Below are 27,673 nucleotides of genomic sequence, written 5' to 3' on the forward strand. Positions count from 1 at the left end.
TACAGTGCTGTCACAGAGGTGTCGGGATAACAAGATTAGAACTTGTGTGATTCATCTGTGGCCATGGCATTCTGCTCCTCACCCGCCCACCACAATCCCTGTCGGTTGGTGTGCTGAACCTTTATTCCTTGTCTTTCTGTGACTGTTTTATCTTAAATTATTATTTTATATGCTGCGCTTTTAAAACTCAGATACTATAGTGTCATATAGATAGCCTAAAAGGAGTTTTTCTTTCATTTCAGGTCACCTGTGTTATGTACTAAGACATGTAGACCTTACAAATTATACTAGATTTTCTGATGAAATATGTTCATTTGTGAAAATCCACATATTCAAAGAGCCCTGATCTTGTTAATTAGCTCTAAATATTTCTGCCGTTATTTGCACCAAAGCTGTGGCATTGTCGTGTTGTTCTCAGCTTAGAGTCCTCAGTGCAGTGTTTCAAATATTTGCTTAAGGGGGCAATTATAGTGCACACTGCTGCATCTCCAAACTACTTTTCAATTTCTTGGGCGCACATTTCACACTTAAACTGATCTGACTTACATCAAGGACAGAGTCAGAAAACCACCTTACAGACCTTACTGTCTTTAAAAGCCATCAAAATCAGCATGGCTATGTAGTGATGTCTACCTCATAAGACATCCATCTAAAGTGTTCCAACTTCATATTCACCACCCTCTCTAACCCTCCCCCGACACACTCACACTCTTCCCTCCCTATCTTCCTTCATCCTGCACTTCATCCCTCCTCTCCCTCTCTTCCTTTCGCTCTCTGGGCTTGGGGACAGTAGAGTGACTTTGAAGTTGTGCTGCTTCAGGAGAAGAGAGGGAGTCACTCTGGCTAATTAGTTGTCCTTATCCCAACAGCAGCAGCAGCCACCAGCTCACTGGCTCAGAGGAAGAAAACAGAGCAGGCATCAACAGCAACTACCAACTGCTGCATGTTAAAGATACCCTGATCCCTCTGCTAACGGCTAGTAACAATAATACTCACCCTAAGACTGAACTGCAGATTTATTGGAGTTGCTTTTTTCATATACAGTCTAATGATAGTCAGTATGGTAGAAATATGTTACAGTAAATCCTCTTTTTTCAGGGAAAACTTGTCAGACCATAGGCGACTGTAATCTTATGATTCTATTGAAGTCCTTTCTGTCTTCTCCCTCAAGTCAGTGTCATCTAAAGACAGCTTTATATACAGTGAGAGAAATCATTATGTGATTAAATGAAATGTCTCTAATGTTATGGTAGTTTCATTTTAATCTAGAGAGACAGAATATCAACTAAAATCCAGAAAAAAGACACTTTATGCCAAAGCTATAAATTAATTTGCATGTCATTGAAATATAGTATTTCATCCCCAAGCAAAACACAACCAAGACTAATTGGTCACCAGATTTGCACACATCTCAGGAGGGATGTTGGCCCACTCCTCTTTACAGAAACTCTCTAAATACTTTAGGTTTCTTGGCGGCACCTTGGCAACTTGAAGCTTTAGCTCCCTCCACAGATTTCCTATAGAGTTGAGGTCTGGAGACTAGCTAGGCCATTAAATGACATTAATGTGCTTCTTCTTTAACCACTTCTTTGTTGCCTAGACAGTTTTTTTCGGGGTTTTCTGACTCTTTTTTTTAGGCCTGACACTTCTGTCCTCCATTTGTCTGGAAAAAACACTGTCTGGACTGATGAATCTCGATTTCTGCTGCAAGACTTAGATCTATGCTTTCATGCTGTTTACAACAAATTCTAACCCAACCACCCAACAGCATAAAAACATAGATCCATCTTTCCTTGTATCAATGGCTCAGGATGCTGCTGGAGGAATAATGCTGTAATTCTTACCACAATTGAGGCCAATTTGAGCATTCAAACACCACAGCTTATCTCAGTATTGTTACAGACCATGTCAATCCGTTCATGAAACCAGTGTACCCATTTACTTCCAGAAGGATTACCCACCATGTCACAAAGCTCAAATCATCTCAAAATTATTTCTTGAACATGACAATGGGTTCACTGTCCTGAAATGACCTCAACAGTCAAACCAGTGCAGCATCTTGTGGTGGAAGGGGTAATTCCCATCATGGATATGCACCCAACACATCGTGTCAATATGGATAATGTTGAATCTAAGCCATATAGAATTAAGGCAGTTTTGAGAGCAGGGAGTGTGTGCGTGCGTGCGTGCGCAGCAGGGATATGGTTGGAAGTTGGATTTGTACTCTTACGCTGGAAGTGAACACAATGCCATATGTGGGAATGTCACAGTTAATAGATCAAGAAGAAAACAGGAACTTCTGACAGAAAATGCATAGAGATGTGGTGTCCCGACAAAGACATCTGTGTTATATTTTCCCAGCAGGGTTTCTCCCAACATGTCCATCTCTATTCTTACTACAATTCCCTTTTGCTTTCTCTCAACCTCATGGCCTGATGTCATAGAGACATGTCCAAAATAGAGGGAGGTAGAGAAAGAACTGACTGAGATTCAGAAACATCAACTATTCCCTTGAGATACCCACACGCACTCAGATTCATGCACAAAATGTTGGTTCTCTCGTAGTATCGGTTTGCCTTACATCATTCTGTTTGGCCTCAGTGCGAAAGACTGCTGACATACTGTCATATGTGCACGTACTGTGTATTCTCTCTCTGTCTTTTTCTCTCTCATTCCAAACATGACAGGCAACCACTTCCCGCTGACGGAGACTCTTATTATTATTCAAGTAACTCCATTGTTAGCTTTTCTGCTTAGAAGTGAAAAAACATTGGGCCGCACTTGCTCTTTGAAGTAGTCAAGGCTCATTCCCTGGTTACAAACTGACATAAAGTTCATAGACGCATGCATTAACCAAGACAATTCAATGTCTTTCTGGTCCTTAGTGTCACAGTCTGTAGGGTTATGGAATAAAGAGTTCAGCATTAGTTATATAAAGTTCAACACACTGAGAGTGTAGAAAAGACCTCTCTGCCAGATACTCCGAGACAATTAATTCAACCCATCTCCTCATCTCCACAGACCCCTGACTCCCAAGGCCAGTCATAAGAAGGACAGACGGAGAGGGATGACATAGGTCGTGGAGGATGTGCACATGCTCATACTAAAGAACGTGCGGATGTTGCTATGGCACATGTGCACACATTCGTCTGCACATTTGTGTGTGTGGCCTACATTTGTCTATGTGTGTATGCATGCATACAAAGTATATCTGTCATCAGCAGTGTTGCAAATACACATGCGCGCACACACACACACACACACACAGACGCACACACACACACCTGTCTGGGCAAGTCAGACTCTCCCCTAATGGCACCACGGGGACCCAAGACATTAGCATATTAAAAGGTGACATTTCACAGCCTGAGCTATGCAGGAAGCTACAGCCCGATCATTCTGACAATCTGACAGCCAAATATGCAGTCCAAAGAGCAGACACATGAGAGTATGGGTTGCGACACAATGGGAATATGGGAAAACCTCTACTAGATTTGAGCTGGAAAACACCTGTCCAGTCATAGTAGGAAGCCCCAAAACATGAGATTGAATTTGTAATCTCATTTGTGAGATCAGTGTTAGGTGTAATTTGTGGTCCCGCAAATGTGTCCATCTGTGTATGCATTACCATTTGGACAGCAAACAGAGAGAGGTTTTCACCCACAGCGAACGTGCTGCTGTGTAGTCATCCAATATCCCACCTACGGGGTTACTTATGTGCTGATCAAATACTGATTGGTTGATAAGTGACCTGAAAAAGTTCACTTGAGCGACAGGAACAAAAGACAGGCAAAAAAAAAAAAAATCATCAAAGATTAAGAATACAATGTGGAAAGTACAGACACTGACCGCAGTGGATACTTTTCATTGTTTTTAACACTTGGTTTCACTTCAGCTCTCTGTAAGTTCTAACTTTGCTCTCCTCCACAGCAGGCTGATGGACCAACAACAGCACAAGCAAGAGTAGCCCACGCACTGGTTGTACCACATGTTTTTGACACCGCCACCATCAGACAACAAACACTTTCTCCAGGTCGATGAGTGGTCCATAACTGCTACCGGACTGCATTCACACTACCCCCCCACCCCCACCCCCCCAAAAACACAAACACACTGACATTTTAGCATGTGATCCAAAATTACTGACTTGCAGCATGAGTGGAAAAAACCTAGAATCTCTTTTTATACATGTAGAATAATGCTGATAAATTAGATTTTTTGTAGATACATATTCTCCCCGTCTCCGACGTAATTCAGTTCTCACTGGCACATACACCACACCTGCTGTTACACACACACCCACACACACACCAAACAGTCTACACTGCTGAGACAAGACTGACAATGGCTGAGGTCAGTAATTGGCTCTGAATTGCAGCTTCAGCAAAAGACTCGGTCCTGTTGGAAACCTGTCAGTATTTGGCATCTGTTACCCTCATTTTCCTTTGCAGGGCAGCAACATGTCACCTAGCTTACTGACATATGTTACAATACTTCCTCCAACTACTTCTGCTACAATACTTCTGTCAGAGCTGAAGCTCTCACAGAAATGACCTGCCTGTCTTTCATGAGGACATTAAGACTGTATGTTGAATGGGATAAGAGGCAGAACAGAGAGAGACTTCAGGAGCAAATCAGCAGCAAGCAAAGAGCAAAAGAGACTCTGACACAGCAAGAAGCGAATTAATACAGTGTTTATCAAATAAGAATATCCAAGGACAGTGAATTTTTCATCTGTAGTTGAATAATGCTGCCACGTGAAGCGATCCAAAACTGAGGGATTTTCCATTTTCAGATAACCTTTACTGTGAGCAGACCCATTCTCTTCCTGCTTTCCAGCTCATAAGCTAACAGTTACAACAAGCACTTGTCTCTGCGTGTATCCTATAACTACCATTTTCAGGTTGTAGCGTCTCTGAGCTGCCCTCGCTCTTCTTCTTCTCTTTAGTTTCTTTACAACTATTCCATCAAAACAAGGGACAATTTTGTGAAATGACAATGTTGCACTGAATGGAACTTCCCAGCAGGAGTCCTAGGATGTAATGACAAAAAAAAAGAAAAAAAACTTCTATCCTACTGTATGCCTTAAAAAGAAACAATGCAGGTTACAGGAAAAGAGACTTACTAGTAAAAGCATACTAATTATAGTCACAGAAAGCCGCTTTGCTGTTGTGCATTAGAAGCTCTGACTCTTGCTTGATGGGGGAGCTAAACAGCTGACTCTTTGAGTCTGAAATGCGAAAAGGATGAAAATCAGCTGCTTCAAAGACCTGCTGTCACTACCTCAGCATGTGATTCCACTCTGTGATATAAACTGCTAATATTTAAGAATTTTTGCAAGATCAGCTGTTGATTTTTTTGAAACCTTGATTCTGCTGAGGATCTCCACTAACTTAGAATACTATCCATCCATCAACTGTGGGAACATGACAAATAATAAAGTTTATGGTAAGATATTAAAGCAAAAACAATACAGAAAACTAAATTATTTTTTCATTTGCACTAACCATCCTCATCAGAAAGTCCGAAGACTAAGAGCCGCAAACATACCTTCATTAGTACTGACTCGCTGAGTTTCTCACGGTTCACAATCTTAATGGCGACTTTCTGGCATGTTACACAGTGGACTCCAAGTTTGACCAACCCTGAAAAAAAGGAAATACACATTTCATTAGGTCAAAGACTCTGCTGAATATGAATTTCCACTGAACACATTAGGAAAAGACCTAAAATGGGCTGTGATAAAAAAAAAAAAAAAAAAAACACACACACTTAAAAAAAAAAAAATTTCTCTTGTCAAGTGCATTGACAAGAATAATATAAAGCAGCTAAGGACCAAATGTTGCTAATGCTTGTAATGACTTGTGAAGTGTACACAGAGCCTTAAATTAACTGCCCTCTGGGGTTTATTTGAGTCATAAAGGCAGTAAGTGAGCAAGCCATTTGCTCTATTGATTCCGATAATGTATTAAACCACTGTAATGCAGTAATGTTAATTCATCTAAAATGGCAACAAACAATAGGATTATAAAAAAAGAAGTGCAGGATAAAAAACTCAATAGAACTAATTATCAACCAGCATCCAAAATGACATGAATGAAGAAAAACTGCACAGAGCTGTAGTGAAAAAAAAAGTAGAGAGGCGTATTTCAAAGACCCAGCAGAAAACATTACCATTTTCTTCACAAGACAAACACACTGATGCAAGGGTAGAAATCTGAGTGTTTAATACACCATGCCACACAGTTGTATAGGGACTCCCACACAAAGAATCTGTCAAAACTCGCATAATTCCTGTGATTTGTCACACAATCTAAAAAGCATCTTCTGCTTTGCCTTACTAAATGTCCCCAGGTGTCCTCAGTTAAATGATCAGTCATAAACAATGTAGAAAACCGATGGGTATACAACAACAACGAGTGTAGCTACAGTGGAACAAAGTGATGTGTGCATTTGATACAGGGGAGCTATGACAACAGCACCAAAACATTTTTGGTAGAGCTGCATTTTTATTAGAAAGATGTTTGTTAGTTAGGGGTAAACTACAAGAAAAACAAAACACCCCAAAAAACAAATTTTGGTTCTCGTTTATGGAAATTTCTCATGGTTAGGCAGATATAAACTGCAAACTATATCTAGAAATGGTTTTAAAAGGTCAAAGAAAGTCGATACTCTGACTCACAACGAGAAAAGACAGTTGAAATATAGGGAGAAATAAAAAAAACAAAAGACTTCTGCAATTTAACAGCTGAAAAGCAAAATTGGACCTGATTTAATTTAGCCTCTTTAAACTTTTAGGACCTTTTAGGACCTCTTTCGATACATTTAGAATTTTCCCTAGAAATACCTTTCTGATGAAAACTCAGTTTCACCGAGAACTTCGGACTCGCACAGACAGCAAACAAACGTCTGTGTCAAACTGACTCAACATTCACATTAATGATCATTACTGAAGACAGCAGTATTCAGTGGAAAAATCTGTCCTGAGCCCAAATGTGGCACGCATTACATCAGGTGAGAAGCACAGTAAGGAGCATGCTTGTCTTTTTTCTCCAACATTGTGCACTATAAATTAATTCCCCAGGATCACAGTCAGCATGGGAGTTCTACAGTGATAGATTCCTTGCCCTACTTGCAAGTGTCAGCTTCCTGTGACTGCATCTTCTTCTTCAAACTGAAATTCAAGTGAAAGGATTGCTGATTTGACACAGTGCAGAAGATTCAGCCTGCTGCTGCAGCTGCACAAGTGCAAGTGGTGTGAATGGGACTTCCAGAGAGCAATCTAAAAATAGCAGGAATAGTGACAGTGGTCCAGAGGTGTACAGCAAAACATCCTTGAAGTTAATAATGGCCAAAATACTATCAAGTATGGGTTATTTTGTTTGTTTTTAATGGGTGGAGTCATAAAAAAAACTGTTTTGATCACACACTTATATTTTAATATAGGGTGTGATCAGTCAGTGAAAGATTAAAGAATAGATCAGTATCCTATAGAAAGGGTTTGCTGGTGTGAAGCAGACCAATGTGGGCTTTTAGGATCCTCAGCTATGTCTTTCTCATAGATTATTATTATTATTTCTGTATTACCCAGTAGAAGAGGACAGTCAATGAGCTTTGAGGAGGTGTTGAAACATAGGGAAGCAGAAGTATCCTGACGCCACAGAAATGCCTTGAATGCAACAGAGATGGAGGTGGGGGGAGGGGCAATAGTGGGATATAGTGAAGGAGGAGGGAAAAAGTGAATAAAGATCAAGTGAAAGATGAAACCAAAAAATTTAAATAGATCGAGAGTAAGGGACACAACATTATTCAAATGACAGGCCACAGATAATTAAGCAATAATGGGGAGCGTGTGGGTGTGAGCCTCTATCTTGGGAAGTTGAGAGGCCGCAGGGGCCGAAAGTGGAAACACATGGAAAGGAGGCGTGAGAGACAGAGAATGACAGAGAGATAGGAAGCAAATGCTAAAAAGAGGAAGATAAAAGATTTAGAAAGAAAACATTTTGGAAAGGGGATGAGGCAGTTGAGCAGAAGGGGGAACAACAGACAAACCCATTAGCCTTGTGATGGTAATCATATGTTAATGGCTGCTATAGAGAAGCTCATAAGTCATGATAAACACATTAAAGAGAAAATATCTGCCTGCAAACACATGAAAAGCTAACTGGATTATTCGGCTCACTATCCATCTTCCTCCAATGCCTTTGTTTTCTTGAGCAGGGGGCACATTAGCAAGAGAAAATGTGCACCAAGAAGACAACACATTATGATTTTACAACCACTTTGCTTATGGATTGAAATGAACTGTTACAAGGAAGTTCAGTACATAAGACATAAGACATTAGCCCCTCTTATGCAAAATATCTCAAAATTATGACTCACAACAAGAAGCGAATAAAACCAATGCTCGTGGAAAAACACATTCAAATTACTAGCTAAAGCCAACAACAGACAAAAGTCAGATCGTCCTTTTTGAACAATACCAAATGTGTCAATTAAATACTCAGCTGAACATGAATCGTTGTACTAAACTTTACAGCAATCCATCCAGTCTTTGTCAGGATATTTCTAAAGGCCAGAAATGTCAACTTGTCCATGTCTGCATAAAAGGTTGTTGAAATGTGTCAGAATCAAAATGATGTAAATCACTGCTATCCCTGAAGCTAGGCTGGTAGCACGGCTTGTATTTTATATGAAAATGAGGCACAGAGAGCTTAAAACAAGCTAAAGCATGTCATTATGTGTGGGTCTTACGTTCAGACATTCCAAAAAACATTTGCCAAGTAAACAACACTTGGACATAATGTCAAAGTGTGCCCTATAAACTCAAAGTCATATTTGCCGAACTAGAACACAGAGCAAAATAAGAAACCCTGAAAAGGTTGTCAATCCTACCACAACACATTAGACAACAAATACATTAAATAAAGCATTTCTGTTCTTTTCTTTTGGATTTTCTGTCAATGGCTTTTGTTCAAAGGACAAGCTGTAGACTGGTGGCATGTGGTTGAGATCTCTCTGCAATTTTGTACCTTCAAAATAAATTCCCTGGCTCTTACACCTATGACAAAGCTGATGATATTACGGTATGTCTCATACATGACCCCAACATCCTTCTCCCAACATCAAACACATTTAAGAAAAAACCCTCAAAATAACTGCACTCTGATTCACTTATTTCAAGTATGCTGCGATAGCTAACTAACCTCAGTTTCTCCATGACCCAAAATAAACTCCCCTCCTCTCCTCTCGAGTGTGCAGTAATTTAAGAGCTCACCTACTGCCAATGCCCCTTTCACCTGTCTATAACAGTACCCTTGGTACTAACAAACAGAAAAAAAAAAAATGAAAGCTGGAGTGGCAAGCGAGGGAAGAAGAAGACACCAGGATTTTGTCTGGCTCATGCTGTGCTGAGTAGGTAGGCTGTCTTTGAACATAGGTTCAAATGTAAGGCTTCAGCTGAAAGCACAAAGGTTTGGTCCACATGAGGGCTGCATTTGCCAGCGCATGGCTCTGTGTGCGCATGTGAAGCAAGTATCTGTGCAAGTTTGAAGCTGATGTGTAGCATTCTTTAGATTCTCGCTACAGAAGAACTGTATTGTGATTTAGTATCACATATGAGTGGTTTATGAACTCAACAAGTCACGCATGTGCTTTTCACTGACACATGCAATATACGGACAAAAGCAGGCTGTGCAGTGAAGGTTGCGATGCCACTGAATCAGCAAGTATATTGATGTCTCCTCTCCTTTCCCCTCCTCCCAAATCAATAGCATCAAAACTCTCGCCTTCACAACAGTAGAAGAATAATGGCACTGACCAGGGACTCACGGGCAGAAGAGACCACTTGACTGACCCCCCCACCCCACTCTAGCCTGTACCCCAGCTACACAATCTTTATTTTTCATGCACCCTTGTGATTAATGGCCTAATGTGGAGGGACTGCTGGAGGAAGACGCAGAGTGAGAACTTTGGCCGATTGCTCGGTGAGCATCATGAGTTGAGCATTGTTTAAGTGCACTGTGCTGGAAGCTTACTGGATGTCACAAATCTCGGCTGAGAAATATTAGTTTTAAAATAAAAGTTGAGCAAACTGTGCCGAATGAGCTAGACAAAAGGTGAAAACAAGGGTTGAAAGAAAAGGTTTAAATAAGAAAGCACAAAGCAAGCAAGAGGTCACAAAAAGCAAAGATCATGCACATAGAGTACAGCACCTCTTTATCGCCAATAGGACAACTTAATTAACCGCAGAATGTGCACAGTTGTGAAAATCCCTCTAATCAGCTACTTTTCAAAAACTGAAAAAAAAATCTGGCAGTGCATCTGCTTCTCTATATCACTGAGCCATGTGTCAGCTCTGATTTGGTAATGAACCTCTGGTCTAACTTCATAAGTCACTGTTTCAAGATATTGCTACTGAACTTGCTGTCCTAAGAAATCTCTCTAATGGGTCCTAGAGTGTATTCATTATGACAGCATGTAGTTGGAACATTTTGAATTAAGCAACTTTTCTGGAAAAGACCTAATTGACATGAGACCGCTGGCCTGAAGAAACAATGTTTTTACCAATTTGACACATAAATTCAGCCCACGCAACAATTTATGTGTGCAACACATTTCCCTAACAAACTTTAGGTCGTCTCTATTTGATACTGTTAGATATTGTTAATGATTTCAGAACAATTCAATTCTGGTTTTTATAAAGCACCAAATCACAACATCAGTTGTCTAAAGGCACTTTACACTGGAAGCTAAAGACCCCATAGTATTCTGGAGAAAACCCCAACAATCAAACTGGTCCCTATGAGCAAACAGTTTGCAACAGTGGGAAGGAAAAATCCCCTGTTAACAGGAAGAAACCTCCAGCAGAACCAGGCTCAGGGAGGTGCCCTGAGCATAGCATAGCAAGACCAGACAAAATACAAACTAAAGGAAAGGAAAAAGCCAAAAATGTTAATGACATGCTGCAGTGGTATATAAACAACATGGGGAGTCAAAACAGGTGAGCGGCGACGAAGTGCTCAGTGTATCAAATGAAGTCCTGCAGAGGTCTGAGCCTTTACAACCATAACTGAGGGGAAGCTCAGGGTCCAGCCTTAACTGAATATGTACCAGAATCAAGTTCTGCAGAGGAGTCAGTTTATCTGACCCCACCCCCATTATTTTTTTTTACCCTTGGGTTTTCCCAATAGGTCCTTGTTGGCATGTTTATGTTTGCCTTTTTCTCCCTTCCCTTCAAGCTGTTTAACCAGGCAAAGACAGGAAACCCCCAACACACAAGGAGAGAAACTCGCTTCTTCAGCGTTAACTTGTGAGAGCGCTCCAGCTTTCAAAGTAGTCTGATCAGTGGCTGATTTATAAGTGGGTATCTAGGGAAGAGCAGATAGGAGAGGAGTGGGACCCTGACTGTGAAGCTGATTTCCAATGCTATCAATCAACGACAAAAGAAGGAAACAAAGGAGGGAGAGAGCGTACATGAACACCCTGTACTCTCCTGAGCCTAGAAGAAGAAGAGCTTTATGATCTCCACCTGCTAACTGCACACAGGTACAAGAGCCACACACGGAGTCAGTGTTTTCTGCTTTATCCTCCTCACAGCCCTGGCAACCATGCAGTTAAAGATCATTACTGGATTAATTTCCATCTGGAAGCAACTACAAGGCAAGGAGAGCAAAAGATGAAAAAGAGATGTTCCCACTGGCACACCTCTCTCACTTTCAAATCTTGATCTTTCAGAAGTGCTAAACCAATGCAGGCAGATGGTAGTAGCTTATGCTGGCTTAGCTTTCTCTCCCTGAGGCGCTGGCTGTGAGAAGCTCATTGCCCTTAGGCACAGATCTGTGAGCCTCTTTCCACTTCTGCTCTCTAACCCTGACTGCTCTACATCAGGGCCACAGCCCTGCCCTAGGATCAGTGTTTGAAAGGAAACACAATGTGGTACTAGGGCTTCCTAGAGCCTTTTCTGACCATGTGGAAAGCCCTTACAGCAGGGCGTGGGAATTCCCTCCACAAGGGCAAAGGGTAGAAGACACTTTCACGCCCAAATCTTCACACCTTTGTACTATTTTTTCACTTTTCGGCACAAGGATAGAAACTGACTAAATTATGCATCTTCAGTCTTGTTTGCTGAATAAATATCACTACATTGAACCTCTGTAATGTCAAACATCAGTCGGTGGTGGCTTCAACAGAAACACTCGTTCTCATTGTATATTCTTGAGTGTGACAAAGTGCCAGATACAGAATTATTATTATTATAATTATTAAAATAATGTCACCACATTGTTTGCTTGCATGTATAGAAAGAAAGGCGGTGAATCCCTCCCACAGAATATTACTATGTGCCAACTATGTATCTATACTCATCATACTATGCAATGATTTTTGTGAGAAGTCATATTTGCAGAGAAGAAAACACCCAACCTGGTTTAAAGATTTACCGTTTGGCCTGGCCCAGCTTTCTATTCCAATGAGTTTCTGCTTTTTCTCTCTGCTTATACAGTTACTCCACATCCTTTTCTTTGCTTCGTTTTTTCCCTGCCATTTTCCCGTCATTTCTTCTTCACCCCTCATTATTTTCTGACTTATTTATCTCCACATTTCTATTCATCATCTTACCTATGTACAAAATGAAAGATAGAAAAGGAAAAGAATACACCAGCACAAAGCTGTTGAGTCATATTGTGCGGGAGGAGGAATGTTGACGATCGAACAATTTTCACTTCGCTACTCAATGAATTCAGTTTCTCTCCCTCTCTCTGCTTCTCACACACATCATTTCTCGCCTCTCCCCATTCACTAAATCTGTATCTTCTCCATTCCTCCGCCTCTTCTTTCACTCCTTTTGCATTTTCAGTCAGCCGTGACGTTAGTCTACCCAGCCTGAATTCCCCTGCAACCCTCTAAGCCCTACCAACCAAAGCAACAGCAACAACATCAGTAACACCAGCGGCCCAGACCAACAGAACAGCTTCAAAAGCAGGAAGAGCAGTTTAGCCCTGGAGTGATGGAGCGAGAAGGGAGGCACACTGACGCATGAATACAGAAACTGTTTATTTGGCCTGTGTAAAATAAGACGTTTGCTCAGCAGCGCCAATATAAGTTAACTCCCAACTTAGTATTTTATTGATACTCCATACTAATAGCCTCTGGACAAAGTGGTCTCAGTTTACCTTTGATACTTTGAAACATTTTCATACAACTAAAATTACAATATTAAACAAATTACATGTACACACACACAAAAAGTCACACTTTGTATTCTTCATAATATTTGCTTTCTCTGTGTGTTCACAGGTGTAGGTTGTGTATTTCAGAAAGCAAGCATGTTTGTTTGTAGAGAGAGGGAGGTACTAAAGCTGTGAAAACCCAATTTCATATACACAACTGTGATTTGCATAACATTGCCCCAACAATCACAGAATGAAATGTAGCGAGGTGATGGAGGTTGTAGATGGCTTCAAGGTGGTAATCTATTTTACACATTCTGATACAAGTAAGAGAACAATTGTGAGCGTCGCCCAAGGGCAGCAAGAACAGTGCAATCCATTTAGTTGGTAACAGTCTTTCTGATTGGCATATCTTGCAAAATCCCCACTCTTTACACATTAGCCTTATCAGAATGTAAATATAGGAATGGAAAAGCTCATCACTTGCTTGGTGGAAGATGCAAACTTCACACAGTTGCTTCTGCCTACAAGGCAAATAAGTCTCACTGTCATTGAGGTAGGTGCATTCTGTCTTATGAATATTTGAAGGTAGAAAAGGGTTTCCTGGTTTATGGCTTAGACATGTTGTGCACTTTACACATTTCCCTACATTCCACAAACTAAGGGGGGTAAAGAACTTTCCCAAAGAGCCACAAAAGAAACTGAGACTGTTGTGCAGGACCACATAATGAGATAGATTTAATATTGAACAGAAATGAGTTCAGCTTGTTGTTTCGGCCCTCCACAACAGTCCCAGTTTCTCATGTGACTCCTTTAGTAAACTAATTGCTCACCCCTTTGCTACGGTATCTGTAAAGGGTTCATATTACACTTCCATATAAAACACTGAATTCTGCTACAGCTGATTTTTTAGATCAAATAGATAGAATAAAAAGTCAGGCCAAACTTTTTGGCGGTGATTTTGTCCATTGTTCAGGAGGCTGTCTCCCCATTAAGCTGATTACAGGCAGTGATATCTTTTCTCTTTTGAATCTCGCTGTGGACATGTCATTGCGGATTCAAAATATTTGAGTCGGAATTCTGGACTGATGTGACTGGAGGTCAGGCCACAGAGCCAAGCGAGAGTGACACTGTCAGAGGAATGTTCTGCCTGAATCCTGAACAGGGACATCAGCGCAAGCATGAATGAAGACACTGCAGAGGAGATGAGAGGATAGATAGAAAGAACAAATACAAAAAAAGGCTGTGACAATGAGGACAGTGACAGGGAGACTGAGAAATACTGATAAGGATAGCTAAATCGAGAGATGCGTGGAGAGACAGTCAAAACACAGAGAAAGTGGGGCCTAGGAGGGCGGTGCAGAGAGACTCAGATCTATTTTTAATGTCTGACTGGGGATCAGCAAAAGGAATGTATAATTACAGCCTCATGAATAATGCAAGCAGGATTCTTTTAATTAGCCACACCAGACCTAATGCAGCAACTGCAGCAGACAGGACAAACATGTGCATATGCACATGTACATACACATGTACACCCACACACACTCATCTACATTGTTACAGTGTTTGGGTCCAGACCTTTGATTACGTCCACCCCATGCGTCGACTGATTCGTCATGAAACAGCACTTTCTCAAATGAAAAACCAATCGAAACAAGCAAAACTACAGGAGGATCAACGACTAGCCAATCAGTGTTCTGAGGGGGACTCTCCCTGATGTCAAGCTGTTGTCAAGCTGGTCATCAGTGCTGGGGAACTTGATGGAGTGTTTTCAATTCATTCTATTCTTAAAACCCTGTCTTAAAAGTCAAGAGCAAAGTCAAGATGTAGGTCTGAGTATGAACCAGTGATGACATCAGTGAATGATGGTCATTACCCCAGAACCTAGTTAGGATGAAAGCAATGGATGTATGGATGGATGGCAGCCAACCAATCAAAGCAATGGCAGACTGAAGATGAAAACTGAGTGTAACGAGTGTCTGACATCAGGCTAGTAAATACATAACTGCATACAATAATGAGGTGCCCAATCAAAACAAATTATCTCACCAGTTTATACATGCGCCATTTTTGGAACATGTGTGTGTTAGCTCATCCTTTAACCCCTGGAGAGTGTCAGTAGGACTGATGCCTTGATTATGACTTTCTGATAGGCTTCACAGCCTCTAGACACCACTCAAAGAGCTGCACACTGTATGACTGTCGTTTGTTAGATAACCCCAATATGAAAGCATGAATTATTAAATATCTGACTGGATAATATTACGAAACCTCACTGTAACCATAGAAAACATCCTGTGTGGTTTTCTGTATTTTTCCACTCACATGCACACTGAATGCAAAGAAACATGGAAAAAAACACATTGCTGGCAAACAAGCCACGCAGCCAGGCCAATTGTGTGGGCTCAAAAGAGAAAAAAGAGAAGAAGCAATAAATCAAACCTTTCTCAACCACAATTCAGCTTGAGTTCTTTCATTAATTAACAGTGTTTGGGTTCCTGCAACATCTTCATTATTAAACATGGGTCAAACCGGAATAGACTTCACCGAGAATGAGTTCTCGTCAGCCCGTCTTAATAACTACCTTTCTTCTCAATTAAAACTGAAATGGATGGTCGAAGCTCAAACAGGAAAAACACAACTAGATTGTCTCCACACACAAAGAGAAAGGAGGAAGTTGGATCCAAGTTGGAACGACGCATCAAGAAAACGGCAGGATGTTATTCAGTTGTTATCTGGCAACTCGAATTCTCCCATCTTCAGAGTCTTAATTTGTAAGCTAATTTGTGGCTGGCAAAGACAGGCTTGACTATGGAAGAGGATATTGGATGTAATTTGATGTCTCAGTACATCTTCGCTTGTTGATTGGAGTTTAATTGGCAATGAGGGTACTGCGTTCTCACTTTGGGGCTCGCAGGGGGGTGACGGCACCCACACAATCTGCAAACTCTGTTTCACACAACTGAAGTAGAACTGGTCATACAAAGATGGCTAGCAGACAAACGTTTACCTTGTTTGTTAAATTAAAAAAAAAAAGTATGACTTTAACTTTTCTGACATGCAGTCTTTTCATAAACAAGCAGGGGAAAAAGACAGTAACAGCAGGATAGCCTGTTCAAGGTGAGTATACACCCCACTATTATGGTCAACATGTTGTTATTACACATTACATACCAGTGTGTGGACAGAACGATCTATAGAGCGTCAGTGTGTGCACTTGAGGTAGCGGGCTACCCCCTGGTGTGTGACTTTGATACACACAGACACACTTTTCCTGATAAAAAGTCAGCAGGTGCAAAAAAACCCCCCCAAAAAAACCAACACTGGGAAGAGGAATCCTCTCATAGCTCTTCTTAATCCTTCTGACATCTTTGTAGTGCCTTTGTTTTCAACTAGCGCTGCCCAAGAGAAAAGGTCAAAGTGTCAAAGCCACCATTAGCACAAGGCCCAATCAGAAACACCTCAAGGCATGGAAACAAGGGCAGGACAGGATTATTTGTGTGTGTGTGTGTGTGTGTGTGTGTGTGTGTGTGTGTGTGTGTGTGTGTGTGTGTGTGTGTGTGTGTGTGTGTGTGTGTGTGTGTTTGTGTAAGAACTGTCTCACAAACACATGCAAAAAGCAACTAAGCAACTATATTACTGTAATGACAACAATATACAGAATCCTGAAAATATCCATGCTGGGAGTAAACTATATAAGTAGAGTGACACAGGCTAACACACACAGATATTTCTTTTAAAAAATAGGCTTTAATTAAGCTTTTAATCATTTGAATCGTTTCATTTATTCACTATGAATCATGTGATGTTTAATCATCAATCATCTTCAATCATCTTAATTCTTTACATGCTTTAGAGGTTGAAAATGGTTGCACTCGTAGCCTATAGATCAACTTTAATTTGACATTTTAAATATACATAAAGCAAATTCTTTCATTAATGCTCTACAGTGATATGCAGGTAAAACAGTTATGACATCATATCTCAAGTTAACATGAGTTGCGACATACAAAAGGTAACAAAATGTCTCATATAACTACACATTTACAAACACGTATTTTTACCACCAGCGCAAGCACTGGGATGAGTAAACATGACTCATCTGATCTGGAACATTTCCCTGTTTTCTCTATTTTTGCATCTATGAATAATCCATCCATCCAGAACACAATCACACACAGTCACACGGGGTCATTTGCATATTACTGTATCTTAAAGGAACTTTTTTTTGCCGTTTTACAGCTTCTCCTTTTGCCATTTCTCACCCAATTATACTTTCATTTTCCTCTCACTTTACTTCTCCTTTTTCATTTTAGCTGCTGTTCCATGATCCACAGTTGTATATCATTGCTTTCACTAAAAACTCATTAAGCCGTATGCTTCCACAGCAATCCTTTCTTACATAACACCTAATATGGCTGCACAATTAATCGAATCTTAATCTTGATCACAATTTGGGCTCTCCAAAAATAAATGAACATGATTATGCAATGATGAAAATGTGCGCCCCACCAACAGAATGCAAATCAAGGGGTGACTAAATGACCATCTCACCACCTGCCTGCATGTGCCAATCATTGCTGTGCACTGTCTGGCTTGAAGTTTCCTGGACTAGTGTAGGTAGGTCATGCTACATCAAAAGTCAGATATCCAATAATATTTAAATATTTAGGGCCAGTGATGTTAATCAAGAAGAAATCATTTGCAAACAGTGTTGTGAAGTTTTTTACACCACAAAGCAACAGAACTAACTTCTTCAACCACCTCAAAACACACCACAACCAGCAGTACAATGAATGCCAAGAAAATCAGAGCAACAGTTGCTGATGAGAATCGTCTAGCGTCAGCTCAGACATCTGTAAAAACATCAGAGTATCCATCCAGCTCATAGAGACACACTTCAATGTCCCACCAATCCCATTCCATTTGTCCAGTAAAGTCAGTGAGTAAAGAAGCCTTCAGGAAAATGGTCGGCTTAATGGGAAAAAGTTAGATTATCCTCTTACATCATTTCCAAGATGGCAATATCTGTGCTGTACACAAAACATTACAGAGGAAATGGAGCAGGATCTCACAGCTGCCTGCTAACTTTAGTCACATCCATCGTGTAGGTATTGTATTATGCGTACAATGGTGTGAAAGTTTTTATATTTTGCTTTAGAAGGTGCATTTAGGTGAGGTACTGTTAATGATAACATTGCTGTTATAACTAACAGCAATGTAACACAATGTAAAGGTGAAAGCAGTTAACTGTCAATTTAATTTTCTGTTATGTTTTGACACAATGATTTTACTTATATTTTATCTCAATGCAAAGATTTGTAAAGATCTTGTAAAGAGCAGTATTCTGTTTGCATGAAAGTGTAATAAAAATATTTTTCCTAATTTAAATCAATGAATAACCATGGAAAATAATTGTGATCTCAATACTGATCGAATTAATCGTGATTATCATTTTGGTCTAAATCATGTAGTCCTAACATCTAATGTACTGGCTTTTTCCACATCCAAGGGGGACATACTGAAGATGAAGACAGGAAAGAGTTGGAGATGGTGCACCGTGTAGAAGAACAGAATACATAATGAGTTATGGGAGATTTCATGGTGGGAGGAAGTGCTGGTAGCCAGCAGCCATTGGTGAAGCTGTTGACATCTCTGTCAAGAAGCGGGATAAATTAAGCAACTCTTCTCACTAAATCAATACATCAGCAGCCGCAAACTCATTGCCCGAGCAACCTTTGTATCTCAACAGAGCAACAAGGGAATTTCTAACAACCACCGAGCAGAAACTCTTTGTCTCTCTGTTGGTCTTTGACCCCTGTAGATTGAGTGTCTCATTGTCACTGCTTCGCATATTCCCTTTACCCCGTCTATCAGTCCCCTCTTCCTCACCTTACTCTCTACTTGTTTTTTGATCAGTAGATATTTTCTCTCATCTCTCATTTTCCCAAGAGACAAATTGTAAAGAGGGATAGCTCTGCTCTGCTGCATCATGTGTTCCAGTGGTTTCTGTGCATGTGTCTCTGTGCATATGAGCAAACAGGAAAAAATAAAGCAAAAAAATATCCAACTCCAGAAGACAATAGACAAAAAGATAAAATATTACTAAGACAAAGAAAGCTGGGCACTGACCCTGCTTGAACACTCCCCGGCTTCTCTGTAATTATCACTGTGTGTTTGTTTGTGTGCGTGTGTGTTTGTGCGTGCACAAGAGCACACGTTCTCCTGTGAATGAAAATGAAAGCGATTCTGGAGACAATCCAACTCCCAGATTGCCTGCTTGCTCAGAGTCTACGCTCACGTCACAGAACTTGGAACGCTGCCTTGTACAAAAAGTATAGATACACTCAGGCCAGAAACACACACACTCACACAAATTAAAGTACACAAAGTGGAACACCAGGGGCACTTCACCAAGACTCCATTTCACCTGGCCTTTTTATTGAACAAAGAGAGTGAGATGTTTAACAAAGCCGTAAGAAACCTCTGCCTGAATATCAAAAAGAAATCATTTAAAAAAAAGGAGGAAGCTTGAAAAGTATGTCCAGTTTGAGCAGCAAACTTTATCAGAAGTTTATCGGAAGAGACAAAAGGACAGACATATGAAGAGAGAGAAAGAGAGAAAGAGAGAGAGAGAGAGAGAGAGAAGGTAGCATGCCAGGTACCACCATCAGGGAAACAGAGAGCAGAGAGAGACATCTGTTCAACACAACTTCAGGGGGCTTTTACTCTGATGTCAGCCTGTCACCACACACAGGACCGCAGGAGTAGATGCATGCTGAGAGCCTGAAGAACATGAGCCCCACACACACACACACACACACACACACACACAGGTGCACGATCTATAGCAAGCACCGTCTCACTTCATTTCCATCTCCCTCTCTCTCCCTCTCTCTCTCACAGCTATGGATGAAATCACAGCTAAAACCACTGAAACCAAATCCCAAAGAAAGTAAAGCATCACAGTGCTTTATCCTCAAAACTTCTCACAAAATTTATGCAAGTTTTTAAAAACTTCCTAAAAATAGTGAGTGAGCGATAAGTGCTTTTAATAAGGGTTTTTGTTTTTTTGCAGGGCGCGGGTGGTGGTGGATGGGGTTATCACTTTGTATACTAATTTCCCAGAGTGCATTTGAAACAGAAAACTAATCAGCAGTGTTTCTGATAAGTAATTAAATGTTATGTAATTGATAAAGCAAACATGATAAGACGTAGCCAGCTTCAGATACTATAAATGTGAGCTTTTCTTTCCTTTTTATAACAATACAAATATATACGTTTTTGGACGGTTCTTACATTTTCTGTTATCTTAAAATCAACATGTTTAATCAATAATGTTAATCTTGCTTAGCTGGAGCAGCGATTCAGACAGTGTGGCTACAAATCTGGACTTCACCCACAGGTAGCTCATTAATTACCACAGTAGAAATGTGTAATGCATAGTTAAAAAAAGATCATATTTAAGAAGCACTTGGACAGGAAAGAATTCACAAACAAGATGAAAATCAGCCTTTTATTGAACTAACATTAATCGATGATCTTTGTATTATTTTCATTAGGTGCGTTCTCTTTTCAAAATGTCACCAGCTCCTACGTGACACTTGACTGGAGCCTCTGGCTCATTTCGCTCGCTATGGCAGCGGTGAACTTTTAGAGATCTCTGATAACTGTTTTGTTCACCTAGAAAGCCATCAGTAGGGAAAATACTGCAGTCATTAAAATTATAATGGTACAGTCAGAGAGACTGATGATGTATTGATTAGACCTCCCCTATCTGTGGTGCTTCACACTGATAACAGACCCATATAATGAGGTTGGCTACTACATGGCTGTTTGCCCGCCTATACAAATTTAAAAGGCACTTTCTTGGGTATAACTGTTTAAGTGCTCATTAATTGCACACAAATATTTAATCAGCCAATCGCTTGACAGCAACATGGTCAATATGACCTGCAAAAGTTAAACATCAAAACGGGAAAGAAAAGCAGTTTAAGTGAATGTGGCATGATTGTTGGTAGGGTTTTCCCACATAACTATCTCCTAATGCTCGAGGTCAATACTGGCAATATAAATAACCTTTTTTATAACTCAGGTATGCAGAAGAACATCTCTGTGATTGGAAAACATGTCAAACGTGGAAGCAGATGGGCCACAACAGCAGAAGACCACACAGTGCCATCCTGTCAGCTAAGAACAGGAAACTAAGGCTATAATTTGAATAGGGTGACCAAAATTGAACATCAGAAGTTTAGAAAAACATTGCCTGGTCTGCTGAGCATCAACTTCTGTTCTGATATTCAGATGTTGGGGGTCAGAATTTGGCATAATTAATATGAAAGCACAGGTCCATCCTGCCTTGAGAATTTTTTTTGGTGTGTATGTACAATGTGTTGGGTTGGGAGGCCTATCAAAGATGTGCAGCCAATACATCTGAACCAACTGTGTGATACCATCATGTCAATATGAACCAGAAGCTCTGAGGAAGGTTTCCAGCACCTTAATTCTTCATGTCATAAATGAAACGAAGAATTAAGGTTGTTCTGAAGGCAAAAGTTCGTATATAATCAATTTTTATATGTGGTTAATACAAGAACTCACTGTTAATTTGTACAATGAAATGATCAAATCACTGTATGGATGGTTTCAAAATATGAGTCATGTTTGCTGTGCAAAAACAAAACAAAACAAAAAAACCCCCCAAACTTTTATATATCTTGCCAATGTGCATGTGCACAGACATGGGGTTTGTCCTGGCAAGCTCACCCCACATGTTGTACATCACTGTTACTGAAAGTGTGTGTCCTGGCACAACCGCTATAAATGAACCTGTCACCAAAGCATGATGGATATTTATGGGCCAGTCTGGGCATACAACATCATTTCATGGTCAAAGACAAAAATGTGACCATTCAAACCGCTACCCAGTCATTCTTTATCGGCAAAGGATTCCTTTCACCAGCTTTGCACGCATGACTGAGGTGGGGGCATGGCATCATTCAAGTATCAAATCTATTCGAAAAAAAAAAAAAAAAATCAAAAAGGGAAACTTAAAGTCAGTTGAATTCTGTTGTGGTTTAGAAAAAAATCTTTTCATTTTGAATTTAATTCTAGCAACATGTTTAAAAAAGCTGGGACAGAGGCATGTTTACCACTGTGTTGCATCACCTTTTCTTTCAACAACACTCTGTAAGCTTTTGCAAACTATGGAGACTAATTGCTGTAAGAATTCTGAAAGAAAAACCTTTTCCATTTCGTGCTTTAGACAGTATTTTAGCTGCTCAACAGATTGAAGCCCCCTGTTGTGCATATTTTTCATCCTCTCTGGGATGCTAATACTAATTTATTAATAGATGACAGGGTTGGGCTGTAGGCTGGCCAGGTTAGGCCTCAAACATGAGTTATAAATGTCTCTGGATACCGTTTACAGTACTGTGCAAAAGTCTATAGTCACCCTGCATTTCTTGATATTTTGCAGGGGAAATGGGAAATGGTGCAGTGAGTTACTGAAACATGTAAATATACATGAAAACACTGTATATCACACCCTGAAATCTCTTAGGCAAGCTTTCTTGTAATTGCTTAAGTAGTCTTTAAGAATAGTTCTCTGGGTGTCTTAAAAGACATTCAAAGCTCTTCTTTGAATGTTGCCTGCCTTTTGTTGTGTTGTTTCTCAAGATGACCCTACAATGTTTCAGTGATGCTGAGGTCTGGACTCTGGGCATTGGCAGTGTATTTGGGATCATTGTCATAGTGAAAAATTGAGCCATTGCCACTAAGCTTTCCAGGTGGTATTGCATGATGGATCAAAATCTGACAGTACTTTTCTGCATTCGTAATTCCATCAATTTTAACAAGATCCCCAACAGCACTTGCTGAAATACCACTCCAAACCATGACAGAGCCTCCACCGTGTTTTACAGGTGGCTGCAGACACATTTTGACACATTCAAATGTGGATTATTACTCCATAAGACCCGTTATTGCTGATTTTCAGTCCAGTTCTTGTGTAACTTGACAAATACCTCAGCCTTTTCTCAATGTTTCCCTTCCTCAAGAATGGCTTCTTGACAGCCACTCTTCCATCCATCCATCCATCCATCCATCTTCATCCGCTTTATCCGAGGCCGGGTCGCGGGGGCAGCAGCCTAAGCAGAGAAGCCCAGACCTCCCTCTCCCCAGCCACCTCCTCCAGCTTATCCGGGGAACACCAAGGTGTTCCCAGGCCAGCCGAGAGATATAATCTCTCCAGCGTGTCCTGGGTCTGCCCCGGGGCCTCCTCTCGGTGGGACATGCCCAGAACACCTCACCCAGGAGGCGCCCAGGAGGCATCCTTGTCAGATGCCCAAACCACCTCAACTGGCTCCTTTCGATGTGGAGGAGCAGCGGCTCTACTCTGAGCCCCTCCCGGATGGCCGAACTTCTCACCCTATCTCTAAGGGAGAGGCCAGCCACCCTTCGGAGGAAGCTCATTTCTGCCGCTTGTATCCGCGATCTCGTTTTTTTTCGGTCACTACCCACAGCTCGTGGCCATAGGTGAGGGTAGGGACGTAGATCAACCGGTAAATTGAGAGCTTCGGCACACTCAGCTCCCTCTTCACCACGACGGACCGGTGCAGCGTCCGCATCACTGCAGCCGCAGCACCAAATCCGTCTGTCGATCTCCGGCTCCCTTCTCCCATCACTCGCGAACAAGACCCCGAGATACTTGAACTCCTCCACTTGGGGCAGGAACTCATCCCCGACCGGAGTGGGCACTCCACCCTTTTCCGGCTGAGAACCATGGCCTCAGATTTGGAGGTGCTGATCCTCATTCCGCTGCTTCACACTCGGCTGCGAACCGTTCCAGTCGAGCTGGAGGCCTTCACCTGATGAAGCCAACAGAACCACATCATCCGCAAAAAGCAGAGATGAGATTCTGAGGCCACGAAACGAAAGCCCTCCGCCACTTGGCTGCACCTAGAAATCCTGTCCATAAAATTATGAACAGAACCGGTGACAAAGGGCAGCCCTGGCGGAGCCCATCACCCACCGAACGAGTCCGACTTATTGCCGGCAATGCGAACCAAACTCTTGCAACGGTTGTATAGGGATCGAATGGCCCGTAGCAATGGGCCAGACACCCCATACTCCCCGCAACACCTCCCACAGGACACCCCGAGGGACACGGTCAAATGCCTTCTCCAAGTCCACAAAACACATGTAGACTGGTTGGGCAAACTCCCATGCACCCTCAAGTATCCTTGAGAGGACAAAGAGCTGGTCCAGTGTTCCGCGACCAGGGACGAAAACCGCATTGTTCCTCCTGTATCCGAGGTTCGACTAGCGGACGAACTCTCCTTTCCAGCACCCTGGCATAGACTTTCCCAGGGAGGCTGAGGAGTGTGATCCCCTGTAGTTGGAACACACCCTCCGGTCTCCCTTCTTAAAGATGGGGACCACCACCCGGTCTGCCAGTCCAGGGTACTGCCCCTGATCTCCACGCAACATTGTAGAGGCGTGTCAACCAGGACAGCCCTACAACGTCCAGAGCCTTCAGGAACTCGGGCGGACCTCATCAACACCAGGGGCTCTGCCACCAAGGAGTTGTTTAACTGCCTCAGTGACCTCGCCCCGAAATTGGCGGGTCATTCCCTCATCCCCAGACTCTGCTTCCTCCTCGGAAGACGTGTCAGTGGGATTAAGGAGGTCCTCAGTATTCCTTCCACCGCCTGACAATTTTCTCAGTCGACGCCAGCAGCGCTCCGCCAGCACTATACACAGTGCAGGTAGAGCACCGCTTTCCCCTCCTGAGACGCCTGACGGTTTGCCAGAATCTCTTCGAGGCAGTCCGAAAGTCTTTTTCCATGGCCTCTCCGAACTCCTCCCACACCCGAGTTTTTGCTTCAGCCACTGCCCGAGCCGCATTCCGCTTGGCCTGTCGATACCTGTCGGCTGCCTCTGGAGTCCCACAGGCTAACCAAGCCCGATAGGACTCCTTCTTCAGCCTGGTGGCTCCCTTCACCTCTGGTGTCCACCATTTGGTTCGGGCCACTCTTCCACTGAGACCATTTATGATGCTTCAGTGAGCAGTAGACTGATCAACTGAAGAACCAGATGCATCTCTCAGGTTCTCTGTCAGGTCTTTGCTGGATTTTTTGTTCCTATTTTTTAAAGGGTATGACTTTCAGATACCATTCATCTGCTGTAGATCATTTTCAGGCCTGTCATGTCTTTCGTCCTCGACTTGTCTGGTTTCCTGCGATTTTTGAAGGATGCACTGCACAATGTGCTGAGATAATAACTCTTTGGGAATCATCTTGTTGGCCCAAAAATACATTTTAATGCCTGGCAACTTGTATTTTTGACATTTTGTTTATTATGTATAGACACAACACTGGTCTATCCCTTGAGTAAGTAACTTAAAAAAGACATAAAACATTTCCTTGGAAATGGTCATATACAAGGACTGAACTGAAAAGGTGTTTAAAAGTAGCCAAAGTCCAAAGAAAAACTTAGAAGGCCCTTTAGAAAGTCAGAAGAACTTTGCTCAAGACTGTTTTAAAAATTAAGAGTAAATTTGGCCCCTTGGAAGCGAAACATAAAAAAATAAGGAATGGGTCACGACATTTTTACTTTACTTTTTTATTTTCTTTCTTTGCATTTCTAACTTTGCCAACAAACTGTCTGTCCTGACAGTTGTTCATATAGAGTCCATATAGAAAGGTTTTTCTATTCTTAACTTTACTACACAGCCATAGCAAAGTCAAAAAAATAAAACATTTTAGTTAACTGAAAAAACAAACTACATAAAAAAGCAGAAACAACGAAAAAATGTTGTACGCTACAAAAAAATGAACAGGCAATGTTTTAGTCATATGTTTAACTCAAATTCATTTTAAGCGTTGTGTTCATGTTGTAATATCCACTCAGGACTTTATAAATTTCCCCCTTGACAAATAATTGCCAATAATAAAAATATAAATATACTAAAGAATTATAATGAAGCTAATAAAAATTAAACTAAATTCAATATTTTCACACAAGAAAAAAATCAACGGAAATGAGTAAACATAGCCTGGAAACGAAAGTCAACTGAAAACAAAATGAATTTATTAATTATTAAGAAAATTAAAAATAAAAACAAATGAAAAATACTGAATTCTTATTATTCTGCCCTGCAGTGATTTCAACCACAGAATAATGTTTTAAAATGCAGAGCTGCATGAGGGCCCCGTTGCTTTTTTTGGACTCTATTAATCTTTTAGTGATATTATGTATCATAGATGATGAAATTCTTTGCAAATTTAAATTGAGAAACAGTGAATGAGAGCCTACATGGGCATATGGCATCCTTCTAAAAGACTCAGCCTCTCTGGGATGCTCTTTTTACACCTAATTAAGTTGATGACTTGTTACCAATTTATCTAATTAGTTGTGAAAAGTTACACCAGGTGATTTTTTTTTTTTTGCACCAATTTTATTGTCTGTTGTTACGCTGTGCCATCTATTTTCAAATTGGGTGGAAAAAGCATTTATTAAAATAAAGAAGACTCCTTCACTTTACATGTAGTGCAGCAACTGCCAATCAAGGCGTCAGAACGACTGATCAAGAATCCTCTCAGGCACTCATGACAGATGGAGAGGTTTGAGAGAGGTGAGTTCATGTCAAGGGCTTTGCTTGTATCTAGCTGGGTCAGTGGGGGGTTGCTACAGCGCTTTTATAGAGACAAGACGAAGGCAGAGGTGGTTATTGAGGATACTGATGTGAGGCACAGACCTGAAAATACATTACAGAATTTGCATACATGCAAAGTTTCTGTCTCCCTTGTTTGTGCATCTCTGGACTCAGCAGGGCATGTCGCCAGAGCCCAAACGCTTTATGTGGAGAGCTCAGGTCAAAGACACACACACACACACACACACGAGACACGCTCTGCCTGAAGCTGATGACGCAAATAGCCTTATAGCTCTGTCTTGGTGCAGCGCTCAAGTGCAAATAGGGAGGGACAGGAGGAAAAGAAGGGTGTAGAATGAAAGAGAGGAGAGGCAGGAACAGAGGAGTTTTAGTTGCTTCTATAAGTGGAATGCAAACTTTCATTTAAGCATAACCAGCATACGCACACATACACACATGGTGGCCACGGTCATCAGGGAAAGTGATTTCCGCTAATCTGTATGAGCATATCATCTGTAACCCAATAAAGTGATTAGTTTCTTAGTGTCACACGGATGGGTTAGACTAAGCGAGTGAAGAGGAAAGAGAGGAAGATGGTAGTAAAGGAGGAGCGTGTGGGGTGACATGGGGTGTGAGGCGTTAGTACTAGCTCCAGCCAGATGGGGGCGCCCTTTTGCCTGCACTTTTTCCTCACATGTATCTTGCACTCCTGTTTTTCTTGCCAGTCTTCAATCACACTCTCTTCCCATTTCTGCCCCAGGGTTCTTTGCAACTTTCTTTGTATTTGATGCTTTTCAACTTATTCAATTTTCATGGTCTTCTGGATGTTTTCTACCCGCCCTTG

General features: G+C 41.3%; 1 protein-coding gene across 2 annotated transcripts in view; it reads right to left on the bottom strand.

Moving 5' to 3' along the window:
- brsk2a (BR serine/threonine kinase 2a) overlaps positions 1-27,673 on the bottom strand; it is a 179,137-nt gene that overhangs the window by 74,314 nt on the left and 77,150 nt on the right. For both annotated transcript variants that reach the window (XM_039615429.1, XM_039615428.1), the window contains one exon: positions 5,551-5,645. In XM_039615429.1, coding sequence (XP_039471363.1) covers positions 5,551-5,645 — 95 coding nt within the window. The remainder of the gene's footprint in view (positions 1-5,550; positions 5,646-27,673) is intronic.

Source organism: Oreochromis aureus, linkage group 7 (genome assembly GCF_013358895.1).
Source record: "Oreochromis aureus strain Israel breed Guangdong linkage group 7, ZZ_aureus, whole genome shotgun sequence".
Taxonomy (NCBI): Eukaryota; Metazoa; Chordata; class Actinopteri; order Cichliformes; family Cichlidae; genus Oreochromis; species Oreochromis aureus.